Source organism: Cydia amplana, chromosome 18 (assembly GCF_948474715.1).
Source record: "Cydia amplana chromosome 18, ilCydAmpl1.1, whole genome shotgun sequence".
Classification (NCBI taxonomy): domain Eukaryota; kingdom Metazoa; phylum Arthropoda; class Insecta; order Lepidoptera; family Tortricidae; genus Cydia; species Cydia amplana.
In genome coordinates this window covers 8637521-8658151 of record NC_086086.1, presented here as the reverse complement: position 1 = coordinate 8658151, position 20631 = coordinate 8637521, and the positions used below count along the sequence as shown (strand labels likewise).

The 20631-nt window shown below is 37.6% G+C and overlaps 2 protein-coding genes across 2 annotated transcripts; both read right to left on the bottom strand.

The window, feature by feature from the left end:
• Window positions 1-1335: 1335 nt before the first annotated feature.
• LOC134656472 (neither inactivation nor afterpotential protein G) lies at window positions 1336-14087 on the bottom strand. The gene is made up of 11 exons (XM_063512010.1): window positions 13908-14087; window positions 9085-9287; window positions 8419-8640; window positions 7838-8050; window positions 7395-7558; window positions 7104-7264; window positions 6660-6781; window positions 5967-6150; window positions 4368-4515; window positions 3904-4083; window positions 1336-1476 (listed from the first exon to the last, which is right to left on the bottom strand). The coding sequence occupies exons 1-11, from the start codon at window positions 14032-14034 to the stop codon at window positions 1341-1343; spliced, it is 1860 nt and encodes a 619-aa protein (XP_063368080.1). The 5' UTR covers window positions 14035-14087; the 3' UTR covers window positions 1336-1340.
• LOC134656465 (probable ribosome biogenesis protein RLP24) lies at window positions 4552-19362 on the bottom strand. Its single transcript, XM_063512004.1, has 4 exons — window positions 19221-19362; window positions 18821-19143; window positions 17991-18182; window positions 4552-4564 (listed from the first exon to the last, which is right to left on the bottom strand). The coding sequence occupies exons 1-3, from the start codon at window positions 19299-19301 to the stop codon at window positions 18008-18010; spliced, it is 579 nt and encodes a 192-aa protein (XP_063368074.1). The 5' UTR covers window positions 19302-19362; the 3' UTR covers window positions 4552-4564; window positions 17991-18007.
• Between the last annotated feature and the right edge of the window lie 1269 nt (window positions 19363-20631).

The following is a 20631-nucleotide window of genomic DNA, read 5'->3' as shown; positions in this document are numbered from 1 at the left end:
GCCCCCAGGACGCCGACTATGCATTAATTAAACATAACCTAAATATACATTTTCAGGGTAAAAATATTACACTATTTACTATTTCCACAAAAAATGGTGCGTATTTTAGGAAAAATGTGCATGCTTTTAAGAGTGGTCCTGTCCAATATTTGATCAAATGTGCATTGCGTCTCACTTTCTCATTAAGCAAAATGTGAGACGCAAAAACAAATTTGATCAAAAATTGGACAGGACAGGACAGACATTTGACATGTATTAGGACGAGGGATGACAGTGACACCATCGAATAATCATTGACTAGCACAATGACGAATTAGGCGCTCATGGCGTCTAAAAGGTTAGGTACTTAATAAGTATAATTAGCGCTCTGCTTGAGAATTCAAGGAAGTGACTGTTCGTAAATAATTCACAATAATCAACACCATAAAGTTTCTTCTACAATTGTGTAACCAGGCCCATGAAACTTGAAACTATAAAATTATGGATTCCGCTTTCTTGAGCAACCGCCTCACCAAACATTAATGTGTGGGATATTTCCTTGGACATACCTGATGAATAGTTATGATTGCTTAAAGACAGTAAATTTTATTAGTACCTAATATAGACACTTTAAGCTAGCGTTTCTTGTTCTCTCTTCAATTGAACATTAAACTTCATTGTTGTTAGGATCTAAATGGCTAAAGTCATGTTGAGTTTATCTTAAATATATATACTTTTTTTATACCACATCGGTGGCAAAAAAGCATATGGACCGCCTGATGGTAAGCAGTCACCGTAGCCTATGGACGCCTGCAACTCCAGAGGTGTTACATGCGCGTTGCCGACCTTTTTAAAAACCTGTACACTCCTTTTTTGAAGAACCCCATACTGTAGACCCTCGGGAAAACCTCGAAAAGGAGCTCATTCCACAGCCGGAGCGTCCGCGGGAGGAAATTCCTCTTAAACCGCACAGTAGGTACGCGACCATTTAGGTTCTAGGGTGTGTGGATGAACACCCTGCCGATGGCGAGCGGTGCGGTGATAGAAAGCGGCCGTTGGCATCATGTCAAATAATTCTTCAGAGCACAGCCCATTGTACAAGCGGTAGAACACACATAAGGAGGCAAGGTCTCCATATGGGGTCTGACTTGCGGGATTTAAGCAAAATGAAACCGTGGTCAGTTTTGCAGTAAGTCCGAAAGTTTGAGTATAGCGCTACTCACTTCTGCTCTTTCAATGGTGACTTTCAGGTTTTTGTTCCAATTTTACGGTAACGTCTAAATATCAGCCAGTTACCTACACTTCAAAAATAATAATAGGTAAAATGATTGTGCTATTATAAATTATAATTTATGTATTACTCAAGTAACAATCGTGTTTCTTATAATATCCGCAGCTTTTTCAGCCATGGCCACTAACACAGAGTTGGGGTACAAGGACAAGGGTGAGGGCAGGACGCTGGCGTCCATTATGCGTAGTCCTGATACCGACTTCACCCTGAAACAAATAAATTAAGTATATTCAGAATAACTGCTTATAGAGGTTCTGTTATATGCAGTAAAAGTAAGTTATTTTTCTTGCAACTCTTATTTTCAAAACCTTTTTGCTTTTAAATTAATTTAATATATATAAATGGTTTTATCTTCGTCTTTTGGACTAAAGGTAAATTCTAGCTTGAAAGACAGAATCTGTTCGGAAAGAGAAGAGTCGTGGAATGTAATGGGCCCTATACATTCCACGACTCTTCTCTTTCCGCACAGAGTCTACGAGTATGTAGCAACATTACGCACTACCTACCAAGTCAGAAGACTTCCGATAATCTTAACCCAGGAAATACTTATACAGTGTGGAAAGTTAACTCGGGCCCTGGAGGGAAACTACTAGGGCTTCCAAATACCGGACTTCTCACAATACCGGTATTAATACCGAAACTGTCTTCATCAATGCCGGGATCCCGGTATTGGATATGAATCGCTTAAAAATATATAGTTTTATTAAAAAGGGGAATTAGAAAGGCTCACTGGAATACCAGATATGTCCTAAAAGCTATTACAACAATAAACAATCAATGCCGCCATCTGCAATAATTTTATTTCACACTCCAGGTTGGCAATAATTTTATCCAATTTGTTGACTTCACCTCACCAGTCACATTTGTAGTCCAACTTAACCAACCAGACAACATTTTTTCAAATTTCCGTCAAAATTGGTTTGGCATTATTACAGTTATCCTTGCTCTTTCGTTTTATTTTTTGATAAAATTATAAGGACTAATTATGTTAATGTTAATGATACTATCATCATATTCATCAGTCACATAACTTCAGGATTCATCCACCACCAACCACCAAATATTTATCAGACGCATTAGGCAACGATCTTGTTTCAATAATAAAATGCAGGCTAGAGACCAGTTAGAGTTAGACCAAGTAAAGTCTGCAACGATTTTGATAGCATACGCAGTACGCAGTGCAAGTGTTATTTGTACGTCATAATTTCATAGAAGTTTGACGTTTAATATAACACTTGCACTGCGCGTGCTATCAAAATCGTTGCAGACTTTTCTTGGTCAACTCTAGATGCGTCTGACGTTTAGTAAGCTTTTTGATACAGCCGAATATAATGGATTTTAAGGGTTTATACTGAGCATTTCCCTCATTTTTTAAAATACCGGGATCCCGGTATTGCCTTTAAAAATACCGGTATTGAAAAATGCGTTTAAAAAGACGGGATCCCGGGATCCCGAAATACCGGGATCCCGGTACTGGAAGCCCTAGAAACTACCTTAAATCCTTGAGCTAGCTCATTTTACTTAAAGGAGACATTCCTTTATTTTGAAAAAGAAACAAAACTGCATTCAAAGATTTTCTAAAACTCGCTTGCCTCGCCCGGGACTCGAACCAACTAAAATTAAAAAAAAACACACTCTCTATTTTATTATACTAATCGATAGTATTAATACTCAGGATAAAATTTCTCTAACAAACATTTGGTTACTGTTCACTTTTAACAAGTAAAAGACACGTAACAATTCTGTTATCTCTCTCATAACAATCATTACTGGTGTCGTCAAAATCCATTCCGTGTCCGTGAAACGAACAATCAGGTCAGATTTTCGTTTAATGTTTGGTGTGGAATCAAAATGGTTGTTTTGGTGCACATTTACGAAGGACATCTGAATGCAGCAAAATACATTGAAATATTGGAGCTTCTACAAAATCAATTAAACCTTCTACCAGAAGAGGAACGAAATAATATCATTTTTCAACAAGATGGTGCACCTGCCCACAACAGCAGAATTGCCAGGGCTTACCTCAATGAACATTTCAATACCTGGATAGGTACAAACGGGACGATTAGATGGCCTGCAAGAAGTCCAGACCTGACGCCCATGGACTTCTTTTTATGGGGTCATGTAAAAAATGTTATTTATGAAACTTGCTATGAAACCGTTCAAGAGCTAAGGGTTGCGGTAGAAAATGTTATTAGGAGCATACACCACAACACTTTGATGAAGGCTACAAGGAATGAATTTCAACAGCGACTAATTTTGTGTAGACGGAACCACGGGGCTCATTTCGAACAATTTATCAGTTAAATAATTTAAGTGTAACAAATTGATAGTAAAATAAAGTTAATGTTAGATTTAACGATTGTTTTTATTTTTAAGACCAAATGTTTGTTAGAGAAATTTTATCCTGAATATTAATACTATCGATTAGTATAATAAAATAGGGTGTGTTTTTTTTTTTAATTTTAGTTGGTTCGAGTCCCGGGCGAGGCAAGCGAGTTTTAGAAAATCTTTGAATGCAGTTTTGTTTCTTTTTCAAAATAAAGGAATGTCTCCTTTAAGTAAAATGAGCTAGCTCAAGGATTTAAGGTAGTTTCCCTCCAGGGCCCGAGTTAACTTTCCACACTAGGTACCTCAGCTGACTGTCCACAACGGTGCCGCCTGCAGCCGTCCCGCCGACATGATGCCCCGTCACCGCCAACTCTCTCAACACACACTCCAGGAACTCGTCGGGGGGCCTCTGGGGCTTGTTGGGCTTCTGCTGTGGCTTGTTCTCTTTTGGCGGCGATTGGTTAGGCGGGCCAGGTATTATTCTAGAAGATGAAAAGAAAGCAAGTATAATGTAAGGTTTTGAATTCTTACTTTATGATTTCGATAACATTTCATATCGCATCGAATGATTTCACTATTACATATTATGTTGTAGTTCTTGTGGGCTTCAACTTATTTGACTATATATGCTCGGGAAGTGTTGTGAGCTAGAGCTAAAGTGCTGATACATCTAAATTGAATTTTGTATCTACATATATAATTCAAGGGTACATGACTATCAATCATCATTAAGAATCATCGATCAGAATCCCTGCAGGTCACTTACTTTCTTTTTCTTTTTCTATCTGGGCCGAACTGGTCACTCCGCGTGTAGTTCCAGAGAAAAAGGCACCGCTCCGGCCGCGGCCAGTGGATTCTCGCCCCTATCTCCTGGAACGGAGGCGATGATACCAGGCGTTCAGCACGACGGATTGCTACAAGATAGGATAAGGATTAAAAAAGTTGCTTATATTTAAAGAATAGCTAACAAAACCGTGTTCAATACGAGTACTTCTTTTGACTTCCAAGAATTGGTCAAGATTTACTTTAGGTTAACATGTACGAGGGGTATTCAAAATATTCTCGGTATGAGAATGAAAACAAACAAGTACGAAAAGTTTGATATTTTTATTTTTCAATATACTCCCCCCCTATGTTCATACACTTAAAAGATCGATCAATTATTTTTTTTAATCCCTCGTAAAAATATTTTTTATCTTTCGTGTAAAAATGCTCCTCCACTGCCGCCTTCAATGCTTCATCGTCAGAAAATTTATTTCCACGCAGATCCTTTTTAAGATTGGGGAGCAAAAAGAAGTCGCTGGGGGCTAAGTCCGGACTATACGGTGGGTGAGTAACAGTTTTAAACCCACGTTCAACAATAGCTGCCTTGGCAATATGAGCAGTATGGACGGGGGCGTTGTCATGCAGAAGCAGAATACCTTTGGTTAACTTTCCTCGCCTCTTTTCTTTAATTACATCCTTTAATTGACGTAGAATGTTAGCGTAGTACTGTCCTGTGATATTTACACCTTTTTCTTTATAATCGATTAGTAATACTCCTTCACAATCCCAAAATATCGTGGCCATGACCTTGCCAGCTGAAGGGATGACCTTCAACTTCTTGGGATGAGCTGAACCCTTAATGTGCCACTGCATGGACTCTTGTTTACTCTCTGGGTCATAATGATGAACCCAGGTTTCATCTCCAGTAACTATTCTTTGCAGCACCTCATCAGGATTTTCACCGCACAGGTCAATAAAATCGGAACAACAAGCTACACGCATGTCTTTTTGAAGCCGAGTCACCATTCGCGGAACCCATCTTGCACTTACTTTTGACATATTAAGATGGTCATGTATAATATCATGTACGGTACCAATAGAGAGATTGGTTACTTGTGCTATAGATTTTACCTTCACTCGACCATCTTCCAATATAAGTTTTTCCACTTTATCAATATTTTCTTGTGAAGTAGCTACTACAGGCCGGCCAGGTCTAGGGTCATCTTCAATACTCTCCCTTCCGCGTTTAAACTCGCTTTAGAAGAGGTCGTAAGATATCAATACCGAGAATATTTTGAACGCCCCTCGTAATTATGTACCTATTTAAGTTATAGTAAATAAAAGTGCAGATGCACGAATGGCGACACGATTTGAAAGTGTCGGAGCAATTACTCCGAGCCAATCACCTTGATCGGCAATAGAAGTTAGTTGGGTGTCTGTAAGTACAGTCACCACACGGGATTGTTACGCCATGTAGGGTTCTAGCTAAATTAGATATTCCATAGCGTACGTATGGAACAACCAATTTAGTTAGGACCCTTAAATGGCGTAACAATCCCGTGTGACTGTACCATCTTTCACTAGGCTGTTTTACTTGTACCCTTAATCATGCACTTGACATCGAAGCCATCGTGGAGGTAGTTCGGGTCAACGACCGGCGGCACGTTGGTGCTCAGGTCTCGAAGAGTGATGGTACCTCTGCTGCGTGGCTGTGCGCACGTCGCCAGGAACATGAAACCTTCTCGGCTGCTGTCGTTATGGAAGGGAAATGTGTCGCGGAATACCTGTGAAGTATTGAATAATTTCAAAAGGAAGGCGTGGCAAGCTAGAACGGGATATGAAACTAGTGGAACGGTTTCGTGGAAGTTCAAGGGTAAGCGATATTAATGGCAAACGCAGGAAAGCTCGCTGATGTGCCATGAACTTTAAAAGTAGCTTCAACCTGAAAATCTCTGGAGTCAGAAATTAAGTAGTAAGAATTCCAAGAATTATGTCCTTGACAATGAATGCATACTTGTACCTAACGTCGCATGCTGCGTATATGTGACGTTTTATGGGAAGACAATAACATATATCTAAAGAGCAAGACGTTGTACCGTGCGTACTGCGTCAAACAAAAACCAAGGCCATCATATCGTACCTAGTGTGGGGATCACTGTTGTACTGCTTTTATTGAAATTTCTGTATTTCTTGAAATAAGTATATATTGAACTTGATATATTTTGAATTTGAATATGAATGAGGTCGTTTTTATAGGACAATGGTTAATTAATATTCTCAAAACTGGGCATACTGTGTGTTTATAATTGGATAAGTCCCGAAGCAGCCGTTCGCTGGTGGTTCCCATGGTAAACAGCATCAACGCAGATCCTTCGTGATACTCCACGCCCGCAACTGGCGGAAAGGACAGCAACCCTGCGAGAAGATAATACAATAAATGCATGTTTATATTTTTTTTATTCATTCTTCATATAATTTCAACATCGCATATTATAGATTTAAATAAATTGGGGCAAAATGTCATGGACCCACGGCTTAAGAGAGGTCCTCGCCGGTTCGTCCTCCTTCCGTCCATCCTTAGTTTTTCCCTGAATTTGAGGAATCCAGGGCTCTTACAGATTGGTCATTCTTGGATATTATTGATTGGGCATTCAGCGATATTCAGCGTAATTTGCTGCTTCTCTAAAAGCATATTCCAAAAGTATCTTAGGTTATGAAGTTTATAAAACTTACTCACCCTTCCCATTCATGAAGTAGTCCCAAGCGGTGCCAAACGTGAACACCTTGGGCAGGATGAGGCTGATCGGTTTCTTGATACTGACGTATACCGCTAGGTTCATATGGTCATGCAGGTTGCGGCCCACTGCCTTGTTCTCCGCTACTGGCTTGATCTTCAATCTGAAACAAAGAAAATAATTTATGTTCAAAGGATGCTGGATGAGCGACGTTGTATCGTAAGTTTTCTTGTGGCGTTTGTCGATGTAGGTACGATTGTCATATTGGCTAGGCCCGCTGGTAGATTAGGTACCTTTGTATGACATCTCTAGGACCAATGCCCGACATCATCAGGATCTGGGGCGTCTTAATGGCGCCGGCGCAGAGAATGATATCTCTGTTCACGAACACGTTGTCCAGCTCTCTGTTGCGGCGGAGGATGAAGAGAGACGACGCTGTCTTGTTTTCGAATCTGATCTGAAAAGAAATGACGGACGTCATCATCATCCCATCATCATACCAACTCGTATCGGAGGCCAATACCTATATAGGTACCCACGTCTTATTATGTATAATTCAACGAGCCTGTTGTGTTCCACTGCTTGGAAATTCATATACGAGTCGATTAGGTAATTAAATTGGCATACTTACCTAATTAGTTACCTGTGCAATGTTTTACTGAAAAATGTACCTATTTTGTTTGGGTACTATACAAGATTATCGTGTAGGTAGGTAGGTACGTAAACTATTTCTTACAGAAACCGCTTGCGTTCGAAGCACAACATGCAGATTCCTCCTGTTCATAGCGTTCTTCAAATACCCGTCCAGGGTTGACACCCGCACTCCGTCGCTCACTGTGGCCGTAGCCTTTCTGAACAGTGTGTGTTTGTTCTTGAGTTGTGAAGACGCCTGCTGGAACACTCTGAGCAACTCGTTGTTTTCGTTGATTTGTTGGAGCATCATTGGCGCCTGCACGCAAATAGCATTTTGATAGGAATAGGAACGTAAAATTGTTGATTAAATAAGCAGTAGGGTTTCAGTAGAATAGAATCTTTGATGCTCTTTAATGTACGTTCACAGAATTTTACGGTTGAATTTCTATGTAATGACATTAAGGTTTAAAAGTGACAAACCTTCAAATCCGTGACTGTAACACAGATTTTTTTTTTATTCAGAGGACATGGGAAATTGTTAATTAGAAAACTATTAGCTTCATTTCTCGTAATCTTAATAGACAACCGTTTTTAGTGCTGCTTTGCTACTTAAGTAGGTACTAGCTTATCTAATTTATGCGATCTAACATTGTACAACACAAAAGTTATAATCCTAGTTTCTACCTTATCACTCTTGCAATATCCTTCAGCACATCGTACAGTGTCGAACTCGCTCCTTTCCGTTCCGAAAGCCTTGATGAAGTACGGTTTTAGGTCTTCCCAGCCCCAACCGTGGAAGCCACGGGCAGACCAGCGCTCGTAGTCTTCTGGAAGACCGAAGCCGTGGAGGAGGAAGTTGATCTGACCAGAGCCTCCTAGGCCTTTGCCTCGAGGGATTATTTGAGACTGCGGGAATAAATAAGGTTGCTTTACTTTCCTACGAGTAATTAAAGTTAAACCGCACGGTCAATCACAAGCACAGCCGTGCTCCCCTCATTGTACATTTCCTACTTTATGTCATTCCTCATGCAGAGACTCTCAAGTCTCAACTCGTATCACTAGTCAGCGTGGTAAAGCGGCGAGCGTGATGGGCACCTTTTTGACTAGAAATGCGCGGGACGAGTTGTTTGACTAAGTTTTTTTTTGTGTCTTTGTTTAGTTTCGTTTTAACTTTTTAATTTGATTTAGTGTAAGCTAATAGTGTTATCTTTATGTCATAGGTAGTTAAATTACGAGTTACCTACTTGTATATTTTTCGATTGTATAATTTCTAGTTGATTAGTAGTCGTCTAATGCTCTAGGACTCCAACAATTAATCAACAGCACCATTGTTTTAAGAAATCCACCAACCTGATCCCACATCCCAAACGAAGAATATTTCTGCGGTTTGCTCCTGACCGACCAGTCGTCGGGTCCCTGCTGTGCCGCGGTCGCCGTGAGCGGGATCTTCGTGAAATAGCCCATGTGGTACCCCGCTTCCACAAGTAGCACTGTCACCTTCGGGTCCTCGGAAAGGCGAGCGGCCAGCACACAGCCCGAGGTCCCTGCGCCGACTGAAATGCGACTACTAATTGATCAGGGTTGTATTAAAGCAGATGCTTTTGTAACATGGCTCTGCAGGCTACCGCATCTGCAGGCTCTGCAGGCATCCATGTGTAAGTTGTATTGTATGATACATATTACTCGTATATGAAGACGTCACATCGCTTACGTTGCGTGCCCATTAAAAGTACGGGTCGCGTAGGGCGAAGGGACGGAGCCGTATTGCTTGGCTTAGTTACGCACGTATAAGCCGAGTTTTCAGAGAAACACACGATTTGTTAGATGTATTTTCCGATATTTTTTTTTTCTTGTATAATAAATTCCGATCGTCTTTTTTCCCTGTATAAAAATTTCCGCACGCCTTTTTTCCCTATAGATATATTTCCTGGTATATTTTTTTTCTTGTATATATAAATCTGAACGCCTTCTTTCCGTATAGACATATTTTCCGATAGATTTATTTTCTTATACACAAATATCTGAACGCCTTCTTTCCCTGTATTTTTTTAACATAATGCAATATTTTATAGTCCTTAATTTTACTAGGGGACAAATTCCCGGCTGTCTTTTTTCCTGATCAGAAATTTTAAAATAGATATGATTCTTGATAGAAAATTATATAATATGTATTCGCATGTTCGCAATTTTGCCCGTTTACGTTACTACCTACTTACACTACAACATAAAAGTTGATACAGATGTAGTGCATAATTACTTTCCATCGTGTTTTATCGAAAAAGTTCGTATTTAGCGTGCTGTTTCAGTCAGCGTCCAAAGGCCCTGTTTCTAGAAAGCTTGTTAGTAAGTAGGTACCTAATATTACTTGCGGTAGTCTCTATTCTATTCATATTGTTTGAAAGGGACTTTCACAAGGTACTAGTTACAACTTTTCGAGAAACGGCCCTAGTACCCGACAAACGAACGAAACGAAACGGTTTGACATTTGACACTGAATAATAAAATTCCATATTAATGGATATGAAAATGTCACTCATTTAAAACAATAATTGATTGACACTTCGGGTGCCGTCGTATTCCGATTGAAATCAAATCAGAGTTTTACCGATGTTGTGACGGATTTTATTGACTTTTATAGTAAAGGCACAGGCATTAGAGTTAGGTATAAAGAATAAGATTAGGTACAGTCAAGTTCATAAATGTGTACTTTTTAGGTTTTAATCGTGTGCTGGCACGTTAAATGTTTAAATAATAGAATATCCCCCATATATTAAAAACATGAATGTCAGATGTGAAAGTGGAGCTAAGTTAGTAGGTTGACGGTAGGACGATCCCCCCCCACTCTACAGTACACTTTAGTGCCTTGTCTATTTTAACATCTTTATTGTCTATTAAACTCGACTGTACACACGGCCACACTCCTATATGACCATTAAAGACGGAACTGAGAAACTGTAAAAAGAGATGAATATAGATTTTACATATTAATGTCACGTGCGGGACAGAGACAGTTTTTGACAGTTTGTCTTCAATGGTCACTCAGCTCTGTGGTCGTCTGTACAATAGGTGTAAAACCAAAGTAGAATAAGGCCCCTGATTAGGTTATTTTATTAATCTACTAGGTTAGGTTTTTTTGTACCTACATCAAAAAAAAATGCTTACACTTCGGTAATACATTGTTTGAAGTTCTCTGAACTTTGTAATACATACATGATAATCCTGTAAAAAGTTAGTAAAAATCGACGGCGATATTTTTTAAGTATTTATTCTAAATCCAATTTTGAATTAAACATCATATACACCGTGCCCGTCAATAACCCGAAAGATTCATAACAAGCATTCCTGAGGTCAAAAGAAAGGAAAAAACATTATATGACTTTAGGTCAAATTCGCCTGAGTTCCGGAGTTAATGCCAATTAAAAAAAAACATAAAAATTATTGTAACTCAATGAAATATGCCCGTACAAAGACGATTTTACCACTGTGGCGCCTAGTCTAACGATAATAAGTGGTTAGAATCTTTCGGGTTATTAACGGGCACAGTGTATAAAATAGATAAACAATAGAGAGAAGCATTTCACGCATATCTCACACAATATTATTAAACTTAACTTAAATGATACTTATTGTCAACAAAAAAAGCTTAATCTAGACACACGGCACCGCGGCAATGTGACCGGACAAGTTTGAAAAATAAGCTGCTTGTAATTAATGTTTAAACTTAAGGAAAGTCAGTATTTTAAGTATGACAACTTATCTATGCACCTATCTAAGGTTATAAGAATAAGAATAAGAATAAGAATAATTTATTTATAATAAAATAGGTAGGCAATCACAAAGGTGTCCGGTAAGCACCAAACTAGGCTGAGCCTGTATCTTGGGGCTTACAAAAGAGTAGGTAACATACGGTAACTAAACCTAATTAAAATGATGTGTGAAAGAGGGTGATAAGGTGTAAGCTTTTAGGGTGTGTATATGTGTGTGTGTGTGTGTGTGTGTGTGTGTGTGTGTGTGTGAAAGGTGTAGGAGAGCGAGTAAGGACTAGATGATGACAGACCTAAACATAAGAACGTATTATATTTTCCGTATCATTGTAGGATAGGGTCACAAACCATTTTTTGAGTTTAGATTTAACATTTGATAAAGTACACGTTATGTCACCAACTAACATAGCATTAACAATTCTTTGAATTTTCTTGTCAATTTCGATATATTTTCGAGCCCTCTTGCGATACACGTCATGGTTTAATTCGTGTTGACTAAATTTAAAGTCTTGCGAAATTGCTTCTTCTTTAAGTGTCCATATGAAATGTAATAAATTTAAATCATTTCTTATCGTTTTGTTTAGTTTACTATGCCACCCTTCGACGACATTAGTCGTGCGGTGGCGGTGGTTGTAGCATGACAGTAAATCTATATTTTTAAACGTGAACCACTGACCCTCTAAATATTCATTAAAAGTTCCAATATTGTTGATGGCCGGTGCTTTCGCCTGTAAACCGAACCAACCTTCCATAATTTTCGAATTAGGTAGGTGAGCTAACTGAACACATTTTCTGACGTAAATGCAGCCGTCCCGACTGTTGCAAATACCGAATTCGCCTGCATTTGTCCATACTGCCTTGGAGAAATGAAAATAGCAACCAGTTATTTTCGTTGAAGGAAATACAATTTGTAGGGCATTCTTGGCAGCTAATTCGAAGTCCACTTTAACATTTTTTGGATTGAAGTTAGGCACAAGTTATTTAATTGATTGAAACATCATTTCATAGGTTCGCTGCTTTTTGTTAGGCAGTAATACGAAAAAAAATGGTACCATTTTTGTGAACTCCAAGTCGCTCCCGATGTCTCCGTGAACTGTGTATAATTGAACATAGGGTTTCGGGGTAATTTTGAACGTCCCATCCATGAAGAAATTTTCTATATTTTTTAAATTGTTTTGGGAGTCAGGTGTTATAAAAATCAGTATGCCGCCTTTATTTGTGCATAAAAAGTCTTTGGCTAACTCTTCTGGTAGCTGTACGTCGTCACAAGATTGTACATTAACTTTGGCCCATTGGGCACGCCGGTGTTTGTAAAGACAGTCTCTATTTTGATAAAAAGATGGTAATTTGTCAGCGTAGGGCTCGGACATATACTTTGCCATTTCTTCTTTCCAAATTTGTGGTATTGGTCGGTAATCAGTGGAAACTTTTTTTTTTAAATCTATGAGACTTTGTTCAATGTCGATACTTTCGAAGTCGGGAACACAACTATGGTAGGTTTCTCTTATTATTTTTGAATGATTGCCGTCCAATACCACCGAACCTTTACAAATACTTCTAGCACACGTCCAGACCGATGTACCACTTTTGTTACACCTTTTATGATGGTATCTATAGCCACCACGAATCAAAATTTCGCCGCCGTGACTACTCTCAATAAACTTCAACTGAACATTTACTTCACTGGGGCCAGCAGGCTCCATTTTCACAATTTGTTCGTACTTACAAAATTAAATTCAAGGCGAAGATAATGAAGTAACAATAAATGACAATTACAAAGTCAAAGACAAACATGTAATAAACTAATTAGACAGAAAGTTATCTACACGTATAAACTGTATAGAGGATTAATAGGCGTACTTCTGTCAAGTGCCTAACTAAGTACAACGTTTCACTCGTTTGATTTGATTACTGATTGGTAAAATTCCTTTAAAGATAACTAACCATGATACACAAAATATTCCACACAAGATTGCAAACAGGGTCCAAGCAAATAAGAAGTTTTGCCCCTAGTAAAATGAATGACCATGAAATTTTTCGTTAAACAACAAAAATACAGGGAAAGAAGGCGTTCAGATATTTGTGTATAAGAAAATAAATCTATCGGAAAATATGTCTATACGGAAAGAAGGCGTTCAGATTTATATATACAAGAAAAAAAATATACCAGGAAATATATCTATAGGGAAAAAAGGCGTGCGGAAATTTTTATACAGGGAAAAAAGACGATCGGAATTTATTATACAAGAAAAAAAAATATCGGAAAATACATCTAACAAATCATTCTATTAGGTATTTCTATTCTATGGCTGCCGCGCCGAGCGCCTAATAAATAATTTATTTCTAACGCAAACTTTGTTGCTATTACTTTTCATCAGGCGCCTTATATACTCGTATTGACCAACTTACCAATAATATAGTCATATCTCTTCTCAGGCTTTGAAACGATACTTGGATATAAATTCACATATCTCTGATACACTAAATATGATATACACGCCACGATTACACCGAATACGTACGAATACACCGTCATATTAGCGGTAGCGGCGCGCCACTGTCGTGCCTACTTACGTGCTACCGGCTTACTTAATCCCAGTACGTTGTACTGTAAAAGTAGTCTAATTGAATTAAACTGGTATACGCAACTTTTTTAAAAGTTAAGTAGGTATACGAATGGTGAAAAAATAAAGTAGGTACGTATGTAGGTATAGTTAATTGGACCATTTTAATTGATGATATCTTATCAAGTTATACATATATAACTAGGGCCTTAGATTTTTTTTAAACATAAATATCAAAAGGATTAAAATACAGATTACACATATTTTGATCTTTTTTTTTTCAATATCTTGCTCTAAACCCAAAAAAAGATCGTACATAAATAATGGTGAATCATAAGAACTGACATTTATGTCAATATTTTCATATGCATTCAAACTAATCTGTAACTTGCATTTAGTTTAGAAAAAAAAAGTACCTATTTAACAAAAAACTTATTATTATGTTCAAAGAAATATGTTGTCGACCCCTGCCTAAATACGTAAGAGGATTAGTCGGGTCTACCACAGGATCGATAAATTCTTTATAAAACCGCGCGTGGATATATCGCGATACTATAGGTACAGTCACCAGCATAAATAAATGACTATGGGCAGCCGTGAAAAAATATCTGATGCTCCATTGGAGGCATAAGTATATGACGACACTACCTCGGTAAAAATATGTGATCCTTTGTGACCAGCAAAAATATCGTTAGTCCGTATCCGCATAAATATCGGATCGGGTCGCTTAAAAATATTTGATTACTCATAAAATTCAAAATTATGTGATTACTCTCATCTGGAATAAATATCTCTCCACTGTAAAAGCAAATACATCGGATGGACGACAGACCGCCTATTTATCTGACACGTTGGAAAATCACAAATATGTTATCGACCTTTAAAAACGAACCATACATGTTTGGTATAGAGCCGTAAATTGTATAAAGTGATTTGACAATTCACGAAAAGAGTGCCGACTTGTCATTGTATATGTCTGTCTCATTATATTCTATCATCGATTTGACGGAATAAACTGGATATAATTTTGAATTGTAACGTACGTAATCGCAATCGATTGCATGATTATGAATCTAGTATATAACTGGATCTGGCATGAGGGGTGGGGGAAATGACAAAACGGGATAGTCTTATGTATCATTCAGTAGGAGTAGCAGCGAAAGCGCTATTATTGTTTGTCCTTGTCAGTCTCACAGGTTGACCTCTTCATCATTCTTTTTTATGTAAGAAGGAGGTTTATTACACATTGTCTATTAAAAGTCTACCTGAATTATGTCACAATTTAAAATTGCAAATGAAATATGTGAGACAGACATATGCAATGACAAGTCTGCACTCTTTTCGTGAATTGTCAAATCACTTCAAATAAGGCTCTATGCTATCCAGGTATGGTTCGTTTTTGCCGATTGATGACATATAGTCCGTCAACCAAATCTTGTCAGTAGCAATGTAAAGCAAACTAAAGTAGGGCAACACTCAAAGAGCACTATTGCGCTAAGAAAAGCAGCAATGTACATCGAACCAAAATATATTTTTTTCCGCTGAGCGCGCCCTGCGTACGTCAATTCAAATTGTCACTCGCGGTTTATTGAAAAAATTTGAAACATGGACGGACAATTTAAAAGCGATGTTAAAACAATGTTAATCAAAATGAACAAATTTGAAGATATCAAAAAACAACTCCCTATCGTAGTGCTTATATTCAGATGCAGCGAAAATGCAGATAATTAGATAGTGCATATATTTGTTATTTACAATATAATATGCCACTTGTTAATGAAAATTAGTGTACTCTTCTGAATGAATATGACATACCTGTGTAATTTTTTTGATTGGTATATATTGTACAATAGGATTACATATTAAAAATAAAACAACTGATATTTGGGTGTTTATTTAATTTAAAGGTAAATAAGATAAGGGTCACTTTAGCTTACACTATAATTCAGGTCATTAATTGAAAAAATATAATGAAGTTACCAATGTTACCGGGTCACTTCAACCAAGCATAATACTCTGTAGTATTCTATTGCATCTTTGTAAATAGTCACAACTGATTGCTGAAAATATTAGACATGTCATGGACGGTTTCCAGGACACAATTTATGGTCTTGTTTGGATAGATTTAGGCATACGTTTTAATTTTATTTATGCCTTTTAACCCTAAAACAAAAAAACTGAACATAATCTTAAAAGTTCGAAAGAGTTCTTCCAGTATGTACTTGTCATAATCTCAATTTTTAGTAATGTTTACCATCAACGAGCATGATTGTACATTGTAGGCCCCTTAGCTTTGCTTATTCTTATTTAATGTATTGGTATTTAATGGTGACAGCAGAAATATCTCTTGAAACAGAAACGATTCAAAATGAAAACAAATAAGGTGACGGCTGTCATTCACGATTCACGATCCACATTCCACAGATAAAACACAGATGACACGCATTTTGGAATTATTCGAACACAGTGTTGCTAACCCGCGATTTTTCAAATTTGCCGCCTTTTACTACTGACAAGATTTGGTTGACGGACTTTATTTCATAATTTCGTGTCAGATATATAGGCGGTCCATTATTCAATATACTCTATGGGTCCGTCTGCCATCCGATGTATTTGCATTCACATTAGAGAGATATTTATGCTAGATGAGAGTAATCACATAATTTTGATTTTTATGTGTAATCAAATATTTTTAAGCGATCCAATCCGATATTTATGCGGATACAGAGTAACGATGTTTTTGCCGGCCACAAAGCATCACATATTTTTACCGAGGTAGTGTCGCCATATACTTATGCCTCCAATGGAGCATCAGATATTTTTGCACGGCTGCCCACAGTCATATATTTTTGCTGGTGACTGTACCTACCTATCTGAAGCTACGACGTTCTCTAAGGGGCAATACACTTAACCTTTCGTATGCCTGTCCAGTATACATCCCTGACAATTTGGACATTTACAACCCTAAAGGCTTCGTCACACAGGCGCGTGTTCCGGGCGCGGCGTAAGCGGGGCGCGCCGCTTTTACATATAAAACGCTCACGCCGCGCCTGTGTGACAAAGCCTTAGTCAGCCATACAAGGTTAATAATTCAGAGGCCTTTGCCTAGCAGTGGGACACAACAGGATCTCTCAATAAAATAATTCAGTAGCAAATTGTTGACAAAGGCATACGAAGGGTTAATTTGATTGATTAATTTGTATCCTCATTATGTAGATGTATTGTAGGTCACATCGAAGACCTACAGTTCTAATGAATCTATTTGATTGAAATAATTCACATTCAAAATAATTTGAATATGTTATGTGTATTAGGTATTATGTCTGAATCAGGAAATTAAGTTATCAATATTTAACAAATATAAATAAACATTCGTTTTAGAAGAATTTCATTTACTTAATTATAAGTTTACATGTATACAGGTTAACGGCTGTAACCATCAATTAGCTCAATATAGTATTGTGCATAGATAATTGTATATCATACCATGTAATAGTGGGTTACAGATATTTAAAAAGACAAACAAGAAACACATTTATAAATTTATTTATTTAACTAAAAGAAACAATTGTATGCACTGCAAAAAATTAACAGTTTCCTCACTGCAGTATTAAAACATTCACTTTGTAAGTTAAACACAATTGTTTATGATTAGTAGGTACATTTATATTCATTTTATGGATGCATGACCAGATTGACCAGAGTGAATGTCTTAATACTATTATTTTTGTGGATATCTAAGGTAAATGGTGCTTGATGCGGTCCCAGTACATGTCATCTTGAAACTTAAGTCATTATCAAAAGAGATGACAGCAGGGTGACATCTATTGGACATTAGCACTTGTACGTTTACCTTACACTCCATTTTCTTTTCCACACAACTTCCACTTCTTAATGCTGACCCACATCATTTCAAGAAAAATAATACATTTTGGAACAACAAATTTATAGTTCAATGTTGCCTCCATCTTGGATCATTTCTCCCACAGCGGGCACCATAACTGGGGCCTCGATGATTTGTTTGCGGCCCTTAGCGTCAACAACTTCAATTGTTTCCGGTTCCACTTCCATTTCGGTCTCTTCTTCAGCTTGTCGCTGTTTGAGGCCTGCTGCTGGTGATCTGTGGGTGAAACGGGATGGTAAAAATATAGTCGATCTAACCTAACTTTGCAGATCTAACCTAACTTTGCACTGATTAGAACAACAAAGTGTATACATCATATTTTCAACAATATTTGACATTGTCCCGCACTTCGTCTTTGCAAATGCCTTGCAGAAATTGCAGTTTGCTTCCAATTTGGCACATTACATTGTGTGTCAGGCTGTCAGGTTATGCCTCCTTGTCTCTTGCATATCAAGCTGATATACATAAAGATTTTCCATTCCATTATTTTGATGTTAATAACTAACAGTAATAAGTTTTAACAAAAATTTCATTTTTGGTACAAGCTTTTATCACTGACTACTTTTCTTTCCACAGACACCTAATACTCATTGAGACAATTCTATAAACCCCAAACACAATTAGGTTGCATTGTTTTATCACAGAGCTTCTATGGCGACCTCCTGTCTCCATGATCAGAGCAGCTCCATGGTACCATAATATAATTATATTGCATTGTCACCCGAATTACACACATATGCAAATTTTCAGCTTCATCAGAAAGTGGGTCAAAATTAACTTGCAAGCTTGACCCGTACAAATATAATACATACATACAATGCAAGCTTGTAAAAATGTTTATAAACATCACAAACCTGATAAGTGAGATATCCCTCTGCACTTCTCTAACATCCCGCTGCCACTCAACCTCGCGTCCTTTCCTCAGCCTCTGCATGATGTAGTTGTTGGACCGCTTCTGCCTAATCTCCTCAACCTTCTTCATGGCTTCTATGGTCTTTGTCCATAACTCCCTGTTGTACTTGACGGGTGCGTGACGACGCTTTTCGAACTCAAACGATGGGTCAATAGCCAATTCCTTGCCAGCGGTCTTACGGTAAGCTTTGGTCCATTTGGTTTTACGCGGGTTCTTCTTCTTTTTGAACGCTGCGTGGCATTTTGAACGGCAGAATCTGAAAATCTGATCGATGTATTGGTTAGTTACAAAACTTGGTGAAATAAAGTTTTTGTGATGGAGAATTATAGAAATCTTTTTACCTTGCAATCGTTTCTCACGAATTGGATCCCATGACCAGGATATATCCTGGAGGAGCAGAAATAACACGTTTCTATACGCATTTTTCACACGTGCTGTGTTTTGATTGTGACAGCAACGTCAAAAAGGATAATAAATATGGCTGACTTTAGGGTTGCTATTTAAAATTATACTAGCGTGTCACTATCGGTATATAATTTTAACTGAAATAAATATTTATTTCTTTATTTATATTATATTTCATAAACATAATTCTGCATTTATTTATATTTTTGTTAAAATTATCTAAAGACAAATCATCCTGCCATCTATTGACAGGTATAAGAAGCATAGTTTTGTCTACTCGCCCATAGATGTCAGTACAAGAGTTAGTCTATTCGAAAACTTAGTCTATTCGACACTAGGTGTCGCTCTCAATCACATTTTTGATACCGGACAAGTTAAACCAGTTGGAGTAAGCCCCGGTTAAAGTGCCTATAAGTAGATAACTAAACTTTTCAGTTGACTGTCCGATTTATAGCTTTCCTAAAATACCGCACTGTTTACTCTGCGGCTGGATGTTAATCGTCTAATTACTGCACTGTTGCGTCAGAAACGGGCTATTGCGAGTTGGTTTTATGTCTCGTTCAATTTAAATAATATATTATGAAGCTATTATTCTACGGCAGATTTATTAAAATGTAGGTTGTAATCAGTAAAGTTTTAATTTTATGTCATGCGCTTTGGTCACAATTCAAAGTGTACTTTTTTGTATACCTAGGTAATTCTCACGGGTAATTCTATTTCCATTAGGTAGGTAAGTACCTACCATAAATAGTTACAGAGCGTCTTTAAAAGCAGGTACTTTTAACTATGTTTAGTAATCTAAAAAGTGTGTCAGGGTGAATATGTACCTGATGATGCTAATTTTAATACTTTAGTTCCTATAAACATCTCTATTATCGTGTAAGTAATAAAATCATACTCTATTTTTTCCTGGCTTTACACCACCTTTTAAGCTGGGTTGTAGAGCAGGAATATGACTATGTGTAAAGTGTGACCTCTCTATTTTTACGCGTCTCTGTACCTATGAAAGTAAAACCACAGGTAAAACGGTAATAAGTGTGCAGGTGGTCCGCTCCACATGCCCGCTGCGTGGTCCTGACATATGAGGCGTGAGGAGATTCCTCATTACCTCATTACCTCATTACTCGCGCTGTACCTCAAATAACAATAAGAGGCTTATTTCCAAATGTACCTTTATAAATGAAAATGATAACAATCTGACTTTAACACTGCACTTCTTGCAACTCGGCTCTAAAGCAAACGGGTAAGCACAAATATGTACAAATAATGTTCAATAATATAATAGGCTACATGACTAATTTTCATTTATGGTATTAATCGATCGGGTTTGTTTATAGGATCAAATGT

What these genes read in the sequence shown, in the direction of transcription:
- LOC134656472 (XM_063512010.1), bottom strand. Translation starts at nt 14,034, where the DNA reads ATGACGGTGTATTCGTACGTATTCGGTGTAATCGTGGCGTGTATATCA. An exon ending in TTCGAACGCAAGCGGTTTCT is followed by an intron (nt 7,559 to 7,837) that starts GTAAGAAATAGT and finishes ATTTCTTTTCAG; the next exon opens with ATCAGATTCGAAAACAAGAC. An exon ending in TGTCAAGTGCATGATTAAGG is followed by an intron (nt 4,516 to 5,966) that starts GTACAAGTAAAA and finishes CCTATCTTGTAG; the next exon opens with CAATCCGTCGTGCTGAACGC.
- LOC134656465 (XM_063512004.1), bottom strand. Translation starts at nt 19,301, where the DNA reads ATGCGTATAGAAACGTGTTATTTCTGCTCCTCCAGGATATATCCTGGT. An exon ending in TCGTGAGAAACGATTGCAAG is followed by an intron (nt 19,144 to 19,220) that starts GTAAAAAGATTT and finishes TACATCGATCAG; the next exon opens with ATTTTCAGATTCTGCCGTTC. An exon ending in AGGGATATCTCACTTATCAG is followed by an intron (nt 18,183 to 18,820) that starts GTTTGTGATGTT and finishes TTTCACCCACAG; the next exon opens with ATCACCAGCAGCAGGCCTCA.